Source organism: Miniopterus schreibersii, assembly GCF_964146895.1.
Source record: "Miniopterus schreibersii genome assembly, chromosome: 16".
Lineage (NCBI taxonomy): Eukaryota > Metazoa > Chordata > Mammalia > Chiroptera > Miniopteridae > Miniopterus > Miniopterus schreibersii.
In genome coordinates, this window is record NC_138116.1 from 18,903,445 (window position 1) to 18,923,491 (window position 20,047).

The 20,047-nt window shown below is 56.8% G+C and overlaps 1 protein-coding gene across 1 annotated transcript; it reads right to left on the reverse strand.

The window, feature by feature from the left end:
• Nucleotides 1-888: 888 nt before the first annotated feature.
• Nucleotides 889-19,310, reverse strand: NGFR (nerve growth factor receptor). The gene is made up of 6 exons (XM_081161576.1): nt 19,139-19,310; nt 13,175-13,316; nt 9,311-9,670; nt 5,479-5,731; nt 4,144-4,304; nt 889-3,456 (listed from the first exon to the last, which is right to left on the reverse strand). Exons 1-6 carry the CDS (start codon nt 19,202-19,204, stop codon nt 3,155-3,157), a joined length of 1,284 nt encoding a protein of 427 aa, XP_081017702.1. The 5' UTR covers nt 19,205-19,310; the 3' UTR covers nt 889-3,154.
• Between the last annotated feature and the right edge of the window lie 737 nt (nt 19,311-20,047).

Sequence of the window (20,047 nt, forward strand, 5' to 3'; positions counted from 1 at the left end):
AAACCTTCCCTAACCCCTGGTAGGGGTAGATCTGGGCTGGGACCTCCCACTCACCCCTAGCATGGTATTGCATGCCATAGGGGGCTTGTCTGCTGTCTCCCCCTCCAGAATGTAAGATCACTGAAGGCAGGGATTTGCCTATCTCACACGCAGCATCTGGCTCTCTACCAGATGAGAGGTGCTTCCCCCATCAGAATAGGGGCTCCCTTAGGACAGGAATGGTGCCTCCTTTATCAGATTCGAGGTATCCTCAAGCCTGGGACTCCCATCAGATGGGAGGTTCACTCAAGACAGAGACCATCTCCCCATCACACTGCACCTTGGGTGCTACCCAAGTGCCAGGGTCACTTCTCCTATCTACCTGCACCCCACACACACCTTCCTCATAACCCTTGCAGTCTGGGAGTGGAAGATGAAAGACAGCTGCCCCTCCAACTCATACCTCATTTTTGGCTGGGGCCTGGCTGGCCCCTCCCAGGATTTTGAGATCAGGAAGGCTTATTTGCTTCTTTCCAGGAAGAGCAAGTCTCCTGTGCTTTTCCCAACAACCACAAGCCAGCCCAGCCCCATCGGAGGACCTGGCCAAGGGATCAGCAGGGGCTGAGCAGCTCTGACCAGCTGCCTGGCCAGCCTCAGAGAATGGAACAGGCCTGGGGCCCAAAACCCTGCAGCTCAGGGAGCTCCCAGGCCCAGGCCAAGCAGGGCTCAAAGCCAGGCTGGCAGGAGCCAGGGTTGGGACCTGCCTGGGAGAGCCACAAGGGAGGGGCCTAACTCCAGGTCAGGCCAGCCAGGCTTCCTCCAGGCCATCTGGAGCCAGACCCCGTGCACATGCATGTGTTTGGAGGGGGCGGGGGGAGTGTCTCCCAGGCCATGTGGGTGGCTGGGAGCTGCAGGGTTGTGACCCGGCCCTTCTAGCCAGCTAGCCTCTGGCTCCCCTGTGGTCACTTTCACTTCTGACATCTGGTCAAGTTCACAGCTGGCCGGCTTCCTGAATCGCTATTCTCACTTTCCTTCTCCAAGATCTGGGGGAAAAGGGCCCCCACTCCTTCCTATCCCACGTGAATTAATTCCATGGCTACTACACTTGTGAATTTGCTGGATTTCTGTTAAAACTTCCCCATTTGATGTGTGTGCAGGCAGAAAACAGGACAGGAACAGAGATGGAAATTATACCTGTGTCCTTGTGGCAAATACAGCCTCCGCCAATTCAAAACACATGCGTTTCCAGAAAATCATTGCACTAATTTTCTTTCTTTGCTATTTAATGTTCATCATTTATGTTTTATGTGTATGTTTCGGGAGGGCCCAAGAAATGATTACACAAGATGCAAGGGAAAGGTGTCAGGGACTCTGGAGCTCAGAGTCCCCAGCTAGGGGGCCAAAAGGGTTCCATCTCCGACCAAAGGGAGGCAGGAGGGGCCCCAGAACCAAACACATGCTAAAACATACTTGCCACCCCCAACCCCCTCCCCAACTGCTGGGGAGGAAAATAAATACACTCAGACTCTGCCCCACTCCCAGGTGCACAGGCGAGGGGCCAGCAGGTGAGTTTCCTCCTCCCATCACAGATTGAGGTCAAAGAAATGCCATCTACATACAATGTTCCCCATCCCTTACAGGGGGCTGGGAGAACCCTGGGCGGGGGAGGGGGTGGCTGTTAGTGCACACCCTGCTCGGGGCTCGTTCATGCTAAATAGATGGGGGAGCCAATCATTCCAACATCAAGCAAAACAGAACAGGCCAGGAGGGACCTCCAGGCCCCTTCCTGGCACCAAGCTAGGGAAAAAACTGTCCTTTGTACAGTCCTCTAAACTTGGACAGACCAGAGTCTAGGGGCTACAGTTGAACTCAATTCCTTCTTCCTGCATTCCCACACTGGTCCACTTTTCTTCTTTGCAGCCTTCAGGGCCCAGCCAAACCCACGGCTTCAGAGGAGGGGGAGCATTCCTCCCGTGCAGGCCCTTGGAAGACAGGCGCCAGCTCGAGCCTCAGCCGTCCTTGGCCCGCCAAACCCGGGGGCGAGAGAAGACAATGCGCAGAGTTCAATTCCCTGGGATGCTTCTCTGGCAGCTGCCCCGGGCAGGATCCGGTCCCAGCCCAAGAGAAAGAACTTGTGGAGAAAAGATTTCTCATCGTGTGTGTGTGTGTGTGTGTGTGTGTGTGTGTGTGTGTGTGTGTGTGTCTGTGCGTTGCAGGTAGGGGTACTGTCTGTGTTGGCTCTTGGTCTATGCCTGGATGGAGGGCACCTACAGACTGGGCCACACCACAGGTGCCACACTGACACGCCTTAGGGTGACAGGAAAGGGGAAGCAGCACCCCTTTCCACAAACCCCAAACCTGACTCGGGTCATGATGGGTCAACGGACCAAGCCTTGGGTAAAGCATCCATCTCCACCAGGGTTGAACAGGCCTGGGGATGGTGGAGGGTGGACCGGATTTGGCTGTAAGACATTTCCCAGGGGTTGTCACCTGTCCCCCCTTCTCCCAGCCTTTAAGCAAAGGTGAGGCTTGTGCCCTTCATTCAGAGAGGAGGAGGCTAGACCACATTTGGCTACCCCATTGCTGGGTGGCTTTGGGCCAGTCACTGCCTCTCTCTGGGCCTGTCCTGTATGTGAAACAAGGAGGGTGGACTAGATTTCAATACCCTCTTCCAGCTCTGACAAGCTCCAACCCTCTTCGTCTTAGGCCAGAGGGGAGACGTGATGGGGGCTGAGGGAGGGTTTAGGCCACGATGATGCGCCCTCAGTCCCCAAGTTCACAGTGTAGAGTCCATGGCTCTGGTTCCTCAGTCTCTCTCTGAGTCTCTGGGGCCTCGTTGTCACTCCAACACTATCCCTGGTGTCAGCCCCCCAAGTATGACACCTGCTATGGTGGGAGGAGCTGGCCCACCTGGAAATGTGGGAGAAGGAGCAGAAGGCTGGAGATGGTGAGGGGTAGGGACAGGGTGGAGAGGCAGCAAGGGTGCCTCTGGTGCTGGAGAGGGAGTGTGGTCAGAAGCGATGGGGCCACAAGGGGTCAATGACAGGGCTGTGGTTTAGGGGCCCAGGCTCCACAGCCCTGCCCAGAGGAGCTCAGCTCTGATGCTGGCCCATGGGGGGCTGGCTGGAGCATCAGTCACCGGAATGTGGGGGCAGGGCAGGGGCTCCGGGTCAGCTCACACGGGGGACGTGGCAGTGGACTCGCTGCACAGGCTCTCAACAATGTCGGCTCGCTGGATGCGGCGCAGGGCAGCCAGGAGGGCATCGAGCGTAGCGCTGTCCTGGGCCGCCCAGCTGGCGAGCAGGGCGCGGACGGGGCAGGCCTCATGGGTGAAGGAGTCTATGTGCTCAGGCTGGTAGCCCAGCTCGTCCGCCAGGTGCCGCCAGGTGTCCCCCGCAGAGCCATTGAGCAGCTTCTCCACCTCCTCCCGCTTGGCCGGTGGCAGGTTGCTGTAGAGGCCTCCGTCCCCCTTGAGGGCTGCCAAGAACCCAGGAGAAGTCAGACACAACCCACCAGGTCCCCTTCCCCCCACAGTAGGCCTGGCGCCTGGGATAAGACCAGAGAAGGACTGAGGCATTTCTCCTCCCAATCTGGGGAAGCCCCCAGGGCCTACAGGCAGAGGGATGGCCAAGATGAGGTCCTGGATAGAGGGGCCAGGCTGTGGAGGGGGCCTGGGGGCAGATGCTGAGTCATGTGCCTTCCCCACCCATAGCTCCAGCACTATCGCCACCATCTAACCCCTCCCTACTGCCCCCCCCCCCCAGCAATTAATCAAGGCAGAGGAGGAGACAGGACTTCTCAGTCCCAGACTCAACTGTGGCAAGTGTCCTGGAGCTAGGCTTTGGGCCACTAATTAGGGGACATAATTAACTGCTTGTTCCCCAGAAGTCCAGGGCAGGAGGCTAATTGCAGCCACTTGGGGGAGTAATTAGCCCTAGGGGGGACAATTAGCTTGATGAGTCTGGATGCTCCAATTTGTCAAAGCCTCCATTTCCCAAGTCACTCCACAGGAAAGGACCTCCCCCACCCCTTCCCTGATCCCACTGTCCCATCCTTCCACCCAGAGGCACCAGGCAGCCAGCCCCTCTGGCAGTGCTTCCTACAGCCTGACCTTAATCAGTCCTGATTGCCCTGCCTCAGTCCCCTGCCCGGCCTGCTGCTCACCCTGGCCTGAGGCTGTCTGTGTGTGGGGCTGCTGGTCATGCAGGCTCTGGCTGTCCACAGAGATGCCGCTGTCGCTGTGGAGTTTTTCTCCCTCGGGTGGGGGTGTCTGGTTCACAGGCCGGCTGTTGGCTCCTTGCTTGTTCTGCTTGCAGCTGTTCCACCTGGAGCCAGAGGACAGGCCCAGCCTCAGGGAAGAGGGGCCGCAGTGGCCCTGTGGCTAGGGCATCTGTGCTCTGATGTGTGGGCCAGGGGCATGGTAGGTACCCAGCTGTGATCCCCTGCCACAGTGACTAAGGTCAGAGGGGCACTCAGGGCTTGGTGAACACTGCAAGTGTTCAATAAATGTCCATGGAATGAATGACGCATAAATAAATAACTTCCCAGAATTCCACTTTTCCCAGTCTACCCTTGTAAAATACTCGCACATGTGTGCAGGACACGTATAGTCCAAGGACTTCCTCTGCTATTATAAGAACTAAGAAAAACTAAAAACAAATCAAATGTCCATCAGTCAGAAACTGGTTAAATTATGATCCATCCATATTATTGAATGAGTGGTTACAAATGATCAGATAATCTATATGTCCCAGGGAAAGCTCTCTTGGGGGAGATTAGTGAAAAAGTAAGCTGTAGAATATGTATAGTGTGACTCCACTGATGCTAAAAATATATACATATACCTGTGTGTTTACATATAATTTAAAAGTTTCATGTATATGTGTTTATAAATGCACAGAAAATGGTTGGAAAGGATCGAAACAGATACCAATGATGAGGGGTAGGATTTGGGAAGATAAAAGGGAGCTTCTGCTTTTTGCTTTACAAGACACTGTGCTTGTTTGCATTTCCCCAAGCAAGCATATATTACTTTGATGGGATTTTTTAAGAATCAAAAATGCACTTAGACATTTAAAATACTTTCGGAGAGTTCTGGCACATCCTGGATTTCTGGATGTGGATGCCACAGTTTCCCAAGTGTCACATGGGAAGGAAGAGACACATACACATGTAGGTAACTGTGTTGCTAAATGGGGTTCGGGGAACGAGGTCAGAGGCACTTGGTAAAGCACCCTTTCTGTGTGCAGCAGGGGCTGGGGAATCAGAGAGGGGAGCACATGGGAGTGGGGTGGTGCTGACATGAGGACAGGACAGGGACAATCACCTTCCCTTCCTGCTGAGCTGCCATGCCCTGGAGTGGAGCAGCTGATGGTGAGTGAGGATAAGCTTGGCTTGGGGTTGAGTTAAAAGAGTGTGTGCATTTTCAGGTCAAGGTCACAGTAAAGCCCACCTTGAGAACAAAGGTCCCTTTCCCTGTCCCCCACCCCTCCCTCTCACCTCTTGAAGGCAATGTAGGCCACGAGGCCCACAACTACAGCAGCCAGGATGGAGCAGTAGACGGGGATGAGGTTGTCAGTGGAGCCTCGGGTCACCACGGGCTGGGAGCTGCCCATCACTGTAGTCACCACATCTGCTACTGTGCTGGCCACAAGGTCTTGCTCTGGAGGTACCTCGGGCTCCTGGGTGCTGGGGGCGGTGCTGTCTGAGCCCTCTGGGGGTGTGGACCGTGTAATCCAGCGGCCAGGGATCTCTGGGAGAAAGGGTGACAGGATTGAGCGCCCACTCCCCTCAGCCCTTCCCTTTATGATCTGACCCACCCAGCGCTTCTTCCTGAGTCCCCAACCCGCTCCAGGTGCTCGTGTGCCCAGCAGTTACACACATGGGTGACGAGCGAGAGCCTGGGAGTCACGAGACCTAGGTCCCTGCATTTCCCTGTCCAGAGAATGGGGATATGAAGAGAGATGGTCTCTAAGCTCCCTTCCATTTCGGGGGGTAGCTGTGGCCCTATAAATCTATTCTGCCTCCCCTGGGGGGCCCAGACCTGGCATGCAGGTACACACAGAAAGGAGAGAGAGAGTAAGCCCGGGAAGGCTCCAGCTGGAAGCACTCTGGGAAATGTAACCCCTTTGGCCCTAGGTTCGCCCAATGGCTCCAGTCACCGGTCCCAAGGAAGGATGAGGGTACTTAGGTACCGTGCCCCACTCCACCTCCCCAGAGCTGGCACGCAGCCTCCTTTCCAGTCTGTTGTCCTGGCTCTAGGCTTGGGCAGGGTGGGGGTGCCAGGCAGGCTTGCTTCCCTCCAGCCAGTCCTTGGACAGTGGCTAGCCCGTTTCCTGCCCTGTGTGGCCCTCACACCATCTGATCTTGACACCCAGAGAAGAGAGTGTCAAGGAGCCCACACCCTCCCTGGGCAGGAAGCAGGCTGTTGGCAGAGAGAGGGCCTGAGAAGCAGGTACTGCCCAGTACCTCAGGGAAGGAGACTGCACCTTGCCACCCACCTAGACCCTCTCATGCCAGCTGGGTATTGCCAGCCTCTCTGACAGGGGACCCAGCTACCTCCTGGCACCAGTGGGTGGGATTTTCCATTCTGTCACCCAGCTGGGGGCAGTTCCTGGGGTTGTGGGCTCTGGACCGCCTGAGGGTGCCTGCCTGGGCAAAGCTGCTTACCCTACCCGTTCTCACTTCCCACTCCTAGGGCAGGGAGGTAAAGCAGATGGGACATGCCAATGGGGTGATGGGGAAGGCCCTTTGCTCCTCAGCTCAGCCCCACTCAGCTCCCAGTTTGCCCACCCAAGTTGGTGTCAAAGCTGCCCACTGGTCTCTGGGCCTCCTCAGCTCAAGACTAAGATGCTTCAAAGAGCCCTGTTTTCAGCACCTTCTGAGGGGTAGGCCCCCAGATGTGAATCTGGAATCCATTTGGCTGGCACTGAGGAGGGGGCTGCCATCTGCTGTCTCCCCCATCTCAGTCCTGGGAGGGAGTGGGGCTGGAAGGGGAGGAGACATAGCTCTGTCTTTGGCAGCCCCAGATAAGGCATTGACTAGGGGGTGGAGGAGGGGCAGTCTCCTCTTGCCCTGCTAGGGAGCTGGGCCAGCTAGAGGGGCAACCTGAGCCCTGAGGCTGACCCCAACCCATAGGCTGAAGGCATGGTGGTGAATCAGATCATCACAGAGATGCTAGAGCAGCGAGAAAGGCTGAGAGCCGGTGGTCAGGGACAGACCAGGCTGAAGATGGAGCTGTCCAGGGCACTTTCCCCACATTTCTCCACTACCCTCTGATGGGGGTGGGGGGATGAGATCCAGATGTGGCCATGTCCACTAGCATTCCAACCAGCTAAGCCCTTGGCAGGTCCTGACAGCAGTTTCCGGAATGGGGGCTGCCAGACTTGGGGGTGAAAGAGGGACCAAGCCTTTCCTCTAAATCCAGCTTTCACTGGGGCAATGGGGAAGGGGGGCTTCTGCCCCAAGGGTGGGTGAGTCACCGTGTTGACACCTGAAATGTATATGCAAGAAAGTACCATGCACTGGAGGGGAAGGGGGCAACCAAACTGTGAATCACATTCCATTTCCTGAAATGCTCCCTCTTCCCCAGAGCTGACATTTAACCCTTCGGAGGCAGGGGTAAAGAGGGGCAGAGGGACAAGGGTAAACATGGCCCGCAGGGGTACTCTCCTCCTCAGGGTAGCTGGAAAAGTGGGGTGCTGTCTGGGAGGAATCTGTGAATGCCCCAAAAAGGCAGAGCCCACCCCTCCCCCAGCCACCACCTTTCTTTGCTTTAACCATGCCCCTGACTGAGTCCCCCCACCAGCTGGTCTGGACTTGCCCACGGAACTGTACTGCGTGCCTGCCTGTTGCCAGCGGCTGAAACTCCCTCCCTGCCTGTGCCTGATGCCACTTGCCTGCCTCCTAGCCCAGGGAAATTGCCACCAGAACCATCACGTTTTGTACCCCAATCCTCCTCCCAGCCCCCCATCCCAATACAGGAAGCTTCACACACACACACACACACACACACACACACACACACACACACACCTGGCATCAGCGCAACTTAACAGCCCCCTCCGCCAGAGATCACCGGAGGTGGAAGGAAGGCATGGTTGCATGGGAGCCAGTGTTAGACTGGAGGCTCCTCACAAAGGGGACCTATCTCCCCCATCTGACTGGGACTGACTGAAGGCAGAGGCTGGTGCTTCCTCCACCAGAATGAGGGATCTCTCAGGAAATGAGTGCTGGGACCCTGTCTCTCTCATCAGACTGAGGCAAAGGCTGTATCTCTCCCATCAAACTTATGGTTCCCAAAAGGAGGGGCTGTGTTGCTTTCTCGGAATGAGAATATCCTAAGGGTTAGGGAAATAGCTAAGTGGACACCCAGCCACAGGGTGATGGAGAGAACGTAAGGGCACTGTCAACCACTCCCTGCAGTGGAAAAGCTACCCATCTCCCTGAGACAGACGTCACCAACCAGAGGCCAAAACTGTTCTGCTCTGACGGCCAAGGTGCTTCCTCCTCCCACCCCAGGAATCACCCCATCTCCTTCCGGTCTGTGCCTGGCTAAGGTGGGCACACCCAACTCCCATCCACCCCTGGGGAGGGTGCTGCGGCCTCCACCTGCACCCTGCCTCTCATCCGTGGACCCTGCCACTCCCCTTCCTCCACCCCAAAGCCCCTTGCCCATGACCTCCTTAGTGTTCCTTGGGTCCAACTCCATCCTTGACTAAACTAAAGATGACTGTTGACCCTGCCCCCTGATAACACAAGTTGAAATAGACCTGCCACCTTCTCTAACCCACAACACTGGTCACCAACTGACCAGTGAGGAAACTGAGGTCCAAGACACAGCAGTGACCTCTCTAACTAACATCACTCAGCAAGTGGATTCTATCTTGGGTCATAAACCACCATGGACCTAGATCAGGCCTCAGTGCCTAAGGGTCTCAACTCCTGAGGGTCCTCAAGCCTCTTTTCCAGTTCAGAAAGCCTGCCTTAAGGATCATACGTGTCCTGCTCTGCTCTGGTTGCAGTGGCCACCTTCCAACTGTTTATCTGCAACCGGTCCAACGTCCAGCTGGCAGCCACAGTAGACCCGCCACCAATACAGCCCTGGAAAATGGGTACGAATGTAGTAGCTGCGGCCTGAGAGGAGGAGGGTGGCTTTCCAAACAGCCCAAAGGAGGAAAGAGTGAAAGGGGGCCTTTGGTGAGAAGGATCCGAAGCTACCTCCTCCGTCGGGTTTCAGGAAAAGCGGCCGCAGTCCCAGGCCGGTCCTGCCCCTCCCGACCCCCAGGGGGCGCCCTCCCCCCGCCTGCAGCCGGGCCCGCGGCGCGCTCACCCTCGCACTCGGCGTCGGCCCAGCGCGTGCACTCGCGCAGCTGGCGCTCTGTGTCCTCGCACACGGTGCAGGGCAGGCACGGGTCCACGTGGTTGGCCTCGTCGGAGTACGTGCCGTCGGGACACTCCTCGCACACGGTGTTCTGCTTGTCCTGGCACGAGAACACGAGCCCCGAGCCCGCCTCGCACACGCGGCACGCCTCGCAGCGCCCCGTCGCCTCGTCCTGGTAGTAGCCGTAAGCGCAGCGGCACACGGCGTCGTCGGCCTCCACGCAGGGCGCCGACATGCTCTGCAGGCCCACGCACTCGGTACACGGCTTACACGGCTCCGTGGCGCTCACCACGTCGGAGAACGTCACGCCTGCGGGCAAATGGAGGTGGGGGAGCTGCGGGCCCAGAATTTGGTCGCCTGCATTTTGGGCACTTGGGACGCAGGGGCTGCAGGGCCTCTCTCCCTCCCCACGCCCGCAAGGGCGCTGACTCCCTCGGTCAGAATCACCCCCTCGGCGGGCCTCACCCTCTCCCCTGATCCAGGTCCGTGAAAGCTTGTGGCAGCCCACTGGGAGGGAGGAAGGGGTCCGGGAGTCCCATGCTCCAAGCCCAAGCCCGGGAAGCAATGACCCTGAGACGTCTCAAGGTAACCCAGGTGGTGCAGGTAAATTTCTTGGCAAATTCTCTTAGAGAGTTCCCAGCAAGATTAAGGGATAATCTGGAGGTGGTTCCCACCCAGCTCTCCCCACAGGCCAGAACTGAGCTGTGAACCCAGCCCAGGCATGGGGCCTTCAACAGCTCCCCTTGCACAGCTGGCTCGGCTGCCCTTGCACAGGTCGGGGCTCAGGTGTGGCCTGTATGAGAGTAACTAGGGTTAGACAACATAATTTCCCACCCATGGCGCTCCCCCACGCTGCCGAAAGGCTTGGCTCCTGAGGGTGGGGATAAGAATCCTGGCTAGCAAGTTCAGGTACAGCAGGAGGGACTGACACTAGAAAGCAAGAAGGATTTGAATATATCATCCTCTGCGCTTTGAAAGGGCATAAAGGGAAGATTTTCAAAATCACTTTATTTTTTTAATAGTTTTTGTTAATCCTTACCTGAGGATATTTTTTTCCATTGCTTTTCAGAGACAATGGAAGGGAGGGAGGGAGGGAGGGAGAGAGAGAGAGAGAGAGAGAGAGAGAGAGAGAGAGAGAGAGAGAGAGAGAGAGATGTCTCTCTCACATCAACTGGTTGCCTCCTGATTGCTCCCACCTCAGCCAACCTGCAACCAAAGGAAGTGCCCTTGACCAGGAATCAACTTCGGTGCCCTGGGCCAACACTCTAACCACAGAGCCACACTGGCCAGGACCGAGCTCACTGTTAACTTATGCTTTCTTAATTAATGGATGTGAGCTCCAGAACAAGGGGAGGGACGCCAGGGGCTCCAGGGTCCTCTCCTCCTTGTGCAGAGAAGAGAAGGCACAGAGCAGATCTTCACTCCTTTCAGCCCAGCATGGAGAACTCGTGCCAATCTGCATCCAAGAGGGTGCATTCTTGCTCCAAGGGGAGGAAAAGCAGGGATTTAGCAACCTGAGAACCAGGGAAGGTCTGCTCAGAATGTGGAAGCCATAGAGGAAGTAGCAGCATCCCATGGAAGGGAAATCAAGGCCTGTTGTGGGTCTGATCTCAACCTTCTCTAAAGGCACCAAGAGACAAGATGGAGCACTGGGTCATTATCTTGGGGTGGGGGGAGTGTGTAGAAAAGCAAAGAAGAAAAAAACCAGACAGAAGTGGAAAGGGAAAAGATATCAGGGGAGAAGGGAAGAACACAATCAGTTCTGGCAGAGGGACCCCTATATTTCTCTTCCTAGGACTCAGGCAGATCTGGATTCAAAACTGCTTCCATCACTTATTAGCTGTGTGACTCTGGGCGCTTTATTTAACCTCTCTGAGCTTTTTACTTTCTCTGTAAAATAGGGAATAATATCTCCACTCACAGGGTTGTGATGAGGAATAAATGAAATTCACTGTAAAGCACTTGACACACAGCAGGGATCCTATAAAGGTTGGGCCTACCCCGTGGGATATAGTCAGACAGCAGAAAGGACTTCCAAACATAATCAGCCGAGGCAGGATTTCCAATTTAAACAAACAAGAGGCTCCTATCTGGTTGGCATGTGGCACCCTGGAAGGGAAGGGAGGGCCCTCCCTGCTTATGGGAAAATACAGAAAATTAGCAGGAAACTCCTGGGAGAGGGTTTTAGGGGGTGGGGAAAATGTGGTCTTTTTTGGCAGAGAATGAAGGCAGGAGCTTAATGGGTTTCCTTGTGGAAACGTTTTGAGGATAGAGGGAAAGTCCACTGGGGTCTCCATTCCATAAAGTGGGCTTGTAAAGACTGCCTGTTAACGCAGCTGATGGAGAGCAAGGGGCGGAGGGAAAAGGAGGGGAACAGACCGAGGAAATGGGAGGGAGGGTTCCTGCCATCACCTCTGAGCTTGCCTCCCCTCTCCCCATCCCCAGAGATGCAGAACCTCCCTCCCCCAGGCTCCTCTACCCCATCTCTTGCTTGGACAGAGGGTGAGTGGGGTCCCATCCTGTGAGACTTAGGGTTCAGGGAGGAGAGGCCCTGGGCTAGAGCCTAGGAAATGCGAAAGGCAATCTTACGAGGTTCCAGGGTAGGCAGTAGTTGGCCAACCCTTCCCTGGGGTGGAAACCCTGTTAGGCCAGGGCCAGGGCAAGTGCCCAGATGGCAAGGGTATTACAGAATGTCCAGTCTCCCCACCCAGTCCCAGGCATCCCTCTGCTGGGGTGTGGGGTTATAGGATCCATAAGCACAGAAATAGGAAAACAGTATGTTTGAGGATACCTAGGAGCTGGGGTTGCCTGGAGCATGGAGAGGTGGGCAAGTGTTGATGGTGGAAGAGGCATCCAGAGGTAAGACTAGGCTGGCAGGTGGGTTCAGAGTTCCCAGTTCCTGCTCCCTTGTTCCCAGTGTGATTATAGAATAATCTGAGTATGGTTACCACAGGCCCTCCGGATGGGCTGTGAGTGCCAGGTAGAAGGCAGGATCTGACTTGACAGTGAGGAAAGTTTTCTGGGCAGGGGCAGGAAAAGAGTACTGAGCCCATAGCCTGAAGGCAGCAACTGACGCTGGGGCATCCAGCAGAGCTGAGACTCCTGACTCCACAGTGCACGGATTTCAGACCCCAGACCCACCATCCTGAGGCCTCCCTCATCAAGCAGATCTGGAAGACAGGATTCTCTCCCCTCCCCAAGGACATCTCAGGTAGGGATGGCCACAGTGTCCTCTCCCTCCCCCACCTGATATCACCTGCAAGAAGGACATCTTTATAGTACTCTAACCCCCGTCCCTGCTGCCTGGGAAAGCTCTGCTTCCTCAGAGCTGGAGGACAGTTGGCCTGGGGGGAGGGGTAGCCACACCCTCCCAGGATCCCCCAAGGTCAGACTCCAGGGCAGCCAGTATTTGATTCTCCGCCCCTCCCCCCAAAAACACTGCGGGTAAGTGGCAACCATTGATTTTGCAGTGTAGGTGATATTTTTAGCTCATCTTAGTATCAGCTACTCCTCCCACCTGGCCACACTCTTCTACTAGGTTTCTTTGCTTGGGGGCTGGGAAGGGGGGTCCCCTTGGGATCCCCTATCAGGTCCCCTCCTTCCTCTGCAGACCTCTCTCATCCATTCTCAGCTTCCCCTCTCTGCCTCCTATCCTGCATCACACTCACTTCTGGTGCCCATAGAGTGGTGGGCAGGAGACACTGCCAGGAGGCAGAGGACTGTAAGGCCTCTCTTTTGAGCATACTTCTCCTGAGCCTCTGGTCCCTCCCTTCCATTCCTCTCCCTTCTCCCCACCTGCCACCCTTTACTCACTGTCCAGGCAGGGCTCACACACAGTCTGGTTGGCTCCACAAGGTTGGACCACACCCTCTCCTAGGTTGCAGGCTTTGCAGCACTCGCCGCTGTGGGTGTACATGCCTGTGAAGCATGCCTCCTGGGCACCTCCGAAGGACACCTGGGTGGGGGGAGATCAGAAGGTCAGACTGGTAAGAGAAAGGAGAGGGGGTATCTTCTGAGGGATCAAACACCCCCTCCAAAAGCCTTCTATTGGAACCACCTGGGCCTGGATGAGCTCACCAGGGAGGCATCAGGCACATCAAAGCTGGAAGAAAGGCAGTGGGGGACAGTGCACCCCTGCAAGCTGCTGGGGGTATGAGGTCAGGGCCTCCCAGGCTGACCCTCTATAAAGTTCATTTTGGGGTTACAGCAACTCTTGGATCTCAAGGATACATTGCATAGGGAAAGAGGCTTGAGGCCCAGTTGAGGGCCTTCAGGTTGCAGCTCGCACAGGGTTTCCAGCCAAGGGGGCAACTGGCCTCTGAAATTTAGTCCAAATGCCACTTACTAAGCTGCACGACCGCAGGGCTGCATCTGCCCAGAAGGGAGCCTTTTTTGTAACAAAGGCTAGCAGGGCCGTCCCTACTCCAGGTCCTTAATTCTAGGCCAACCCTTACATTCCACATATATATCCAACAGGATGTATCTGTACCCAAGAACAGAAGGCAGAGGGGTGGGGTCTTGGGTTCAAATCCTGACTCTGCATTGGGAGCTCTGACCTGCCCTGCTCGCTCTCTCTGAGTCTCCATCTCTCCATCTAGCTAGAGATGGCTACAGCTCAGCGCCAGAGCAGACCAATCGGCAAGAGTGTGGCGCCAAGATGTAAGAAAGGGTCGCCTGTTATCAATGATGAGAAAGTGGCGGCTCTCATCACCCGGCAGCCCTGCTCCACCAGGGTTTGATTTCCAGTCACCAGCCCTCCCCACTCCCTGCCCCCCATGCAGCCAGTGGGAACAGCTCTGGAACCGGGAAAGGGAGTCGGATTCCTGCCGCCAAGGCATCTTTGCTCATGGATGGAACGATTTAGCACCAGATTCCCTAGAGGGAGGGGCTGCTGGCAGCTTGCTTTATATTTCTGTTCCTTAAAAAAAAAATCTTCATGTCTAATAAAACTCCCAAGCCTGTTTCCCTGGCCCCAGACCACGCAGCTCCCATTTGATACTGAGAGGAAGTATGGGCTCTCAGGTCGTGCGAGCAGAAAGGAGCTTTAAAGGTCATTTTAGATATCCCTCTGCCTCCGCACTGACCAGGTCATGGCCAAGAACATTCCCTTCCCCCCAGTCCTTTAAGATATACTGAGATCTCACCAGGGTTAGGTGGAGGTAGGGGGTGGACGGATTGGATGAGTGTGGGAGGCAGCCTGTGGTCCTCAAGAGACCAGCAGGGAGGGTGCAGGCATTGTAAGAGGGGGACCTTGGATGCTGCCACCATCTTCTCCCAGGTGGCAGGAACACAGGGCTGGGAACATCTGCAGACCAGAAGTCTTGGGGCTGGGGGAGTCCCCGATCCAGGCCTTCCCCCGGGAGGCCAGTGAGATTACAGAAGGGCCTGGTAGGATTCCTTTTCATCTTTTAGGGCTCCGCCTAACTATCACTTCCTCAAGGAAGTGGGCCTGTGCCCCCCCATCAGGCGGGGCTGCCCTGTGACGCGTTCTCTCTGTTGGCTATTCTTGTCTGTTTTGACACTTCTCAGGATCCCCCACTGCACTGTCAACTCCCTGAGGGCCAGGCCGTGGTTGTCCCAGAACCTGACATGGTATCTGGCACAAAATAGGGATCTCGCTTAACTAGAACTCTGGTGAATGACTTCTGGATAGCTGAGCTTCCCAAAAGTCAGGGAGTTGCTGCTCTAATCACCTACCGTTTTCCATTTTAACCAGGGTGGCTGCACCTTTCTCTGACTCCGGAACATATCTTCACAGTTTCCCCATGACTCAGGGACTCAGCATTTACACCAGCGATTATCCTGGGCTGCTGTGCACTGAAGCCCTTGTGTTCTTTATCCCAAATTACTACCACACTTTCGTCTCTTTGAGTTCTCCTGTCAGTTTTTTAAAATACTTTTTCTCTCTTCTCCCTTCCTATCAAGATATCAGTTGTCAATTCTTGATGCTACCAGAGTGTGACCTGAGTGGCTCCTCCCCCACAGTTCTAATCTGTTCGGTTTAATGGCATCTTTAGGGCATCTTTAGGAACTATGTAACTAGCCTTGGTAGGAAGGCATGTCTTAGGAGAATGAGCTGCTGAACCTGGGTGGGAGGTAGTTGGAGGGGGCAGTTTAGCCATCCCCTAAAATAGGAAGCCATCTAAGAATAGGGGGCAGAATAGATATGAAGAAAATCTCAGCCACCAAGGAGTCTGAGGATGGCATGGGGACCAAAGGAGGATGGGTAATTGCTCTCCTTAAAGTTAAGTCATGCAACAACTATTTACTGAGCATTGAAACAAGAGTTTCCAATGAGACATGGTCCCTGGTTTCTGTGGGGAACCACAGTCCCATGAGGGAGAGGAAATGTCACCCAAACAGCTACTCCAGAAGCCAAGATGCTGAGGGGAAAAGATGTGAGGGATTGCCTTCATCCCCTCTCTGACAGAGGGGGAAACTAAGGCCCACAGAGGTCCTTCTACTAAATGGCCTAATGCTTGGCCCCTGCCACACCTTCTATTGGTTCAAGCCAGGGCAATCTTGGGAAGCCAGGAGGGATGACTAGGGTCCAGGCTAATTGCTCCAAAATGACCAGTTTACCACAATGATAGGTGCAATTGCCTGCAATTTACATTATTACACTTCTTCATTTCCAGTTTTATTGAATGATTTCATCCCATCTTTGAAAATGTTTGCAGTCTTTTTATTTTTGCCATTTCAAGGTTTTCAAGAAACTAAGGTGGAAGTACTCTTAGATAAAGTGACTTAAGACTGTTAAAAAATGTTTTTAATTATACGAAATAGAAAACACACCAAAACAGTTGAAAGAATTTGAATATGAATGCTTCAGTGTGACGGACGAATCCTAACCATTTACCCTTAGGTGAATGGAGCTATTAGCCATCGCCATGGGATTGAAGAGTTTTCAGCTATGTGGAGGGTCTTTTGAGGTCACTGCAAACCCAGGGGAGGCAGTGGCACATGCCCCCCAACCCCTTTAGATAAGGGTTGAGTTTGGATAGGGTAGGAGACAAGAGCTAATTACTGAGGATGCTGCCTCATGAAGACTTTGAGGGGGACGGGGATTCTGCGTGGGGCTAAAGGACTCAGTTCCAAACTTGTGGTATCAAGGGCATAGGACACGGATGTAATCTCCGGGGCTAGTAGTGATTCAGGGCCCTCATCCCTCCGGGATCTAGAAGGGAGAGCCGTCTGGCATACGGAGGAAAGAAAAAGCTCCAAGCCAAGCATCCTGGGTTCCAAGGGCTCCACCACTTACTAACTGGGGGAGCCTGGTTTCATGCCTGAAAGCCTGGGAGGTTCAGCTCCAATTGTAAAACGGGAATAACTAGATTTACTCTGATGGGACATTATGAGGATTAAAATAACGCAAGAGAAATTACCCAGGGCAGTGCGTGTCACATAGTAGCCACTCAACCAATTTTCTTATTCCCGCCTCCCCACCCCTCACCCCCAGGGAAGAATCTACGCGCGCGAGCGGGTCGGGCTGGTGCGCCGGCGGGAAGCCCTTCCCTCCGGGAGCCGCTCGCGTCCGTCTAGTGGCCGCCTCGCCGCATCCCTATGAGGCGCATTAGCCGGCCCGCTGCTCGGGTTACAGACGTCTGAATGACAAAGAGCCTCCATTACCGGCGCGGCCCGCCGGCGGACCCGCCGGGACGCGCTCTGGTTTCAGCACTCTCGTCGCGGCCCTGGGAGGACTCGGAGCGCCGCGGAGCCCGACCCGCAGGGAGCCGCGGCGAGCGGAGGCGAGAGCCGCAGGGGCTGGGGCCGCGGGTTCTGCGCGGGTCCACCTTCCCCAGCCCCCAGGCCCCCCACGCCCAGCTCTCCTCCTTCCTCGCCTCCTCTCCCCTCGGGGGACACTCCCTCCTGCCCCTCCGGGATCCACGCTTCTGTCCGCCCCCGTCCCACCTCCCCGCCCCCTTCCGGACGGACGAGCGCCTCTACCTCGCGCGTTCGTCGGCCGAGGTGCGCGCAGTCGCTCCCAAATCCCCGGAAGAAGCCACAGGTACCGACAGCTACAGGGGACCTGGGCTAAGCTTCGGAAAGGGGGCCAGCGCCCGGAGGTCTCTGCCCACCCAGCCTCCACATGCCGCCGCTGGTGTCAAGCCCGCCCGCCCGCCGAGAAATGCAGCTCTTATCCCGCGTGGGGACGCCGGGCTGCCCCCTTAAAGGTACGGGCAGTGCGGGGCTGGGCATCAGGTGAGCGGCAGGCAAGCTAGGGCTCTGGCTCGACTTGCGGATGGCATCCTAGTCAAGCTGTTTAAACTCTCAGAGCCTCAGTCTCCATATCTGTAAAACGGGGACCTGGGGGCGCGATGCTCAGAGACGTGAGGGTGTCAGGGAGAGTGAGAACACCTCTTCCATTGCCAAATCTTCCAGGGCACTCCGTTCATGGCCACACACCAGGTCACATGTCCTGAATATCTGGTCAGAACTACCAGGGGGACCTAGATGCTTAAGAGGACCCGCAGTCCTTTGCCCAAACAGAATCCGAGGCGTCGGAGCGCCTCTATCTCATTCAGTGCTCAGCGTCTTCATCTGAAAGTTGGGCGAGGCGCGGGCGGAATCCCTACGCGCCTGAGCGCTGAGGCCGAGCGAACCGAGGGCGCGGTGCTTGGGTCACTTAACTTAATGGGGGCGGGCGCGCAGCCCCAGTGGCGCCCGCAGCTGCCGAGGGCACAACCCTCGTGCCGCAGCGCCCCCTGCGGGCCGCCTCCGCCTGCGCGACCCCGGGCTGTGCGCTACCGGGACATACCCCTCCTGGCGCGTCCCAGCGCTCTGCTTCCAGAGACGTGGCGGCCGCCAGACCCGGTCGGACGACGCCCACTCCATCCCTTCTCGTCCGCCGCGCTGCTTCAAACAGCAATTCGGAGCCGCTCGTGGGTCGTGCGGGAATCAGGGGGACGTGTTCGCCCCCGCGAAGTGGGCGCTCCCTCCCCACACTCGGATCCTCAGCGCAATTCCCCGACTTGGCGAGGCCTCGAGAAAGAGCGCACGACAGGAGCGGGGAACGTCCGTCCCTCTGCTCTCTTCTCGACCCACTGTCCTTCGGCCGACCCACGGGGTCCCGACCACCTTAGGGGCCGCTCTTCTCTGTCCTCTCATTTTGCTTCCCTCTCCCTACCTCCCTCGCCGCCGTCCCTTTTTTTGCCTCCCCGACCCACTTTTCTCTCTTCAGCCGACGACCCCTGCTCCCCGAAGCTCTCCCTCCCACGCCCCTCCCCCCATTGTCTGGCCAGTCCTCATTGTCCGATGCCCGGTCCCCTCTGTCGTTCCAGCCTCCTCCCCCATTGTTCCAGCCCCTTGTCTCCAGCCCCGCTCGCCCCTCACATCTCTAGTCCCCGTCTCGTTCCTCATCTTCGCTAGCCTGGGTCCTGTCCCACGACCCTCCAGATATCAAGATGCTCAGGGGGAAAGTCGCCTTGAGAGCCTGGCATTCAAGCGCCCTCTTCCAAAGAGCCCAGGCATCCAAGAGCCCCAGGACCCCCTCCTCAGAGACCCTCCCAGCTCCTGCACACACACCCCCAGGTACCGGAGTAGCCGCATCCGCGCGCACCTCTGGACCGCATCTCTACCCTGGATCTCAGGGTCTCCTCTGCGCCCCGGGAACCCTAGACGCTCCTCCGTGGATTCTGGCATCGGAGCTCCTCTCCCGCCATCCATCCCCAGCATCTGGGACCCAAACGCTCTGTTCTGTTTTCCCTCGGGGAAACCTGAACCCACAGGGTTCCGGTCCAGGGAAAGGGAGCGGGCTCCCCTCAGGCTGGCACTCACCCCCAGGAGCAGCAGCAGCAGCAGGCGCGGCCGGTCCATGGCGCAGCCGGCGGCACCTGCCCCCATCGTCCGCCTCCCGCGGCAGCGCCCGCTTCCAGTCAGTCCGCGCTGCGGACAGATAGTGCTGCGCTGCGCTCCGGCACCCGCCCCCCGAGCCGGCCGAGGCTCCGCTCCCTCTGGCTGCGGGCGGGAGGGGCTGGGAGAAGCCAGTGCGGCGGCCCCGCCTCCTCCCCGCCCCGCCCGCCCACCCCCGGAACCGCGCCCGCCCGCCCCGCTGCCTCCAGGAGGAGAGAGGCGCGGAAGGGAGGGTGTGCGGGTAGCTGTGGCTGCGCGTCCTGCTGCTGCTCCTCCGCGCCCTGGCCTTCGGAGCCTCTCCCCGACTTCGCCCCGGTACCCAGAGCACCCGGCCCGCGCTAGGGCGCATCCGTCCCGGGTGCTGCAGGCCCTGACCAGGGAGACTCCCATTCCCCTCCGGCTGCACCCACTCTCAGGATTCACTCTCCAACCCATCTTCCGCTGCCATCCATCCCCAGCCTCTCGCTTCAGCTTCTTCCCTGGTGCGCTGCTCCCTGCCCAGCCTTTATCAGCAAGCTGCCCGCTGCCTGTCCCGCCCTTCATCTTCTGGTCCCTACCCTACCCCTACCTCTCTGCCCCTTCCCAGTGCACAGGCCTAGGGGGAGGGCAGGGAGGGGGAGCAGGTGGCCTCACCCTGGGGACACTCAAGGTGGAGTCCATCCTGACATCATTTGAATTCTCAAATAATAGGTTTGAAGGAATCACAAGTGTGCACACAAAACACAGGAAGACACACACTCTCAAGCTCACATATATGTACTTATGTACCACATGCCCCACACCATCCTCATGCACTCATATAGACCTGCACGTTCTACATATGCATGTGCACCT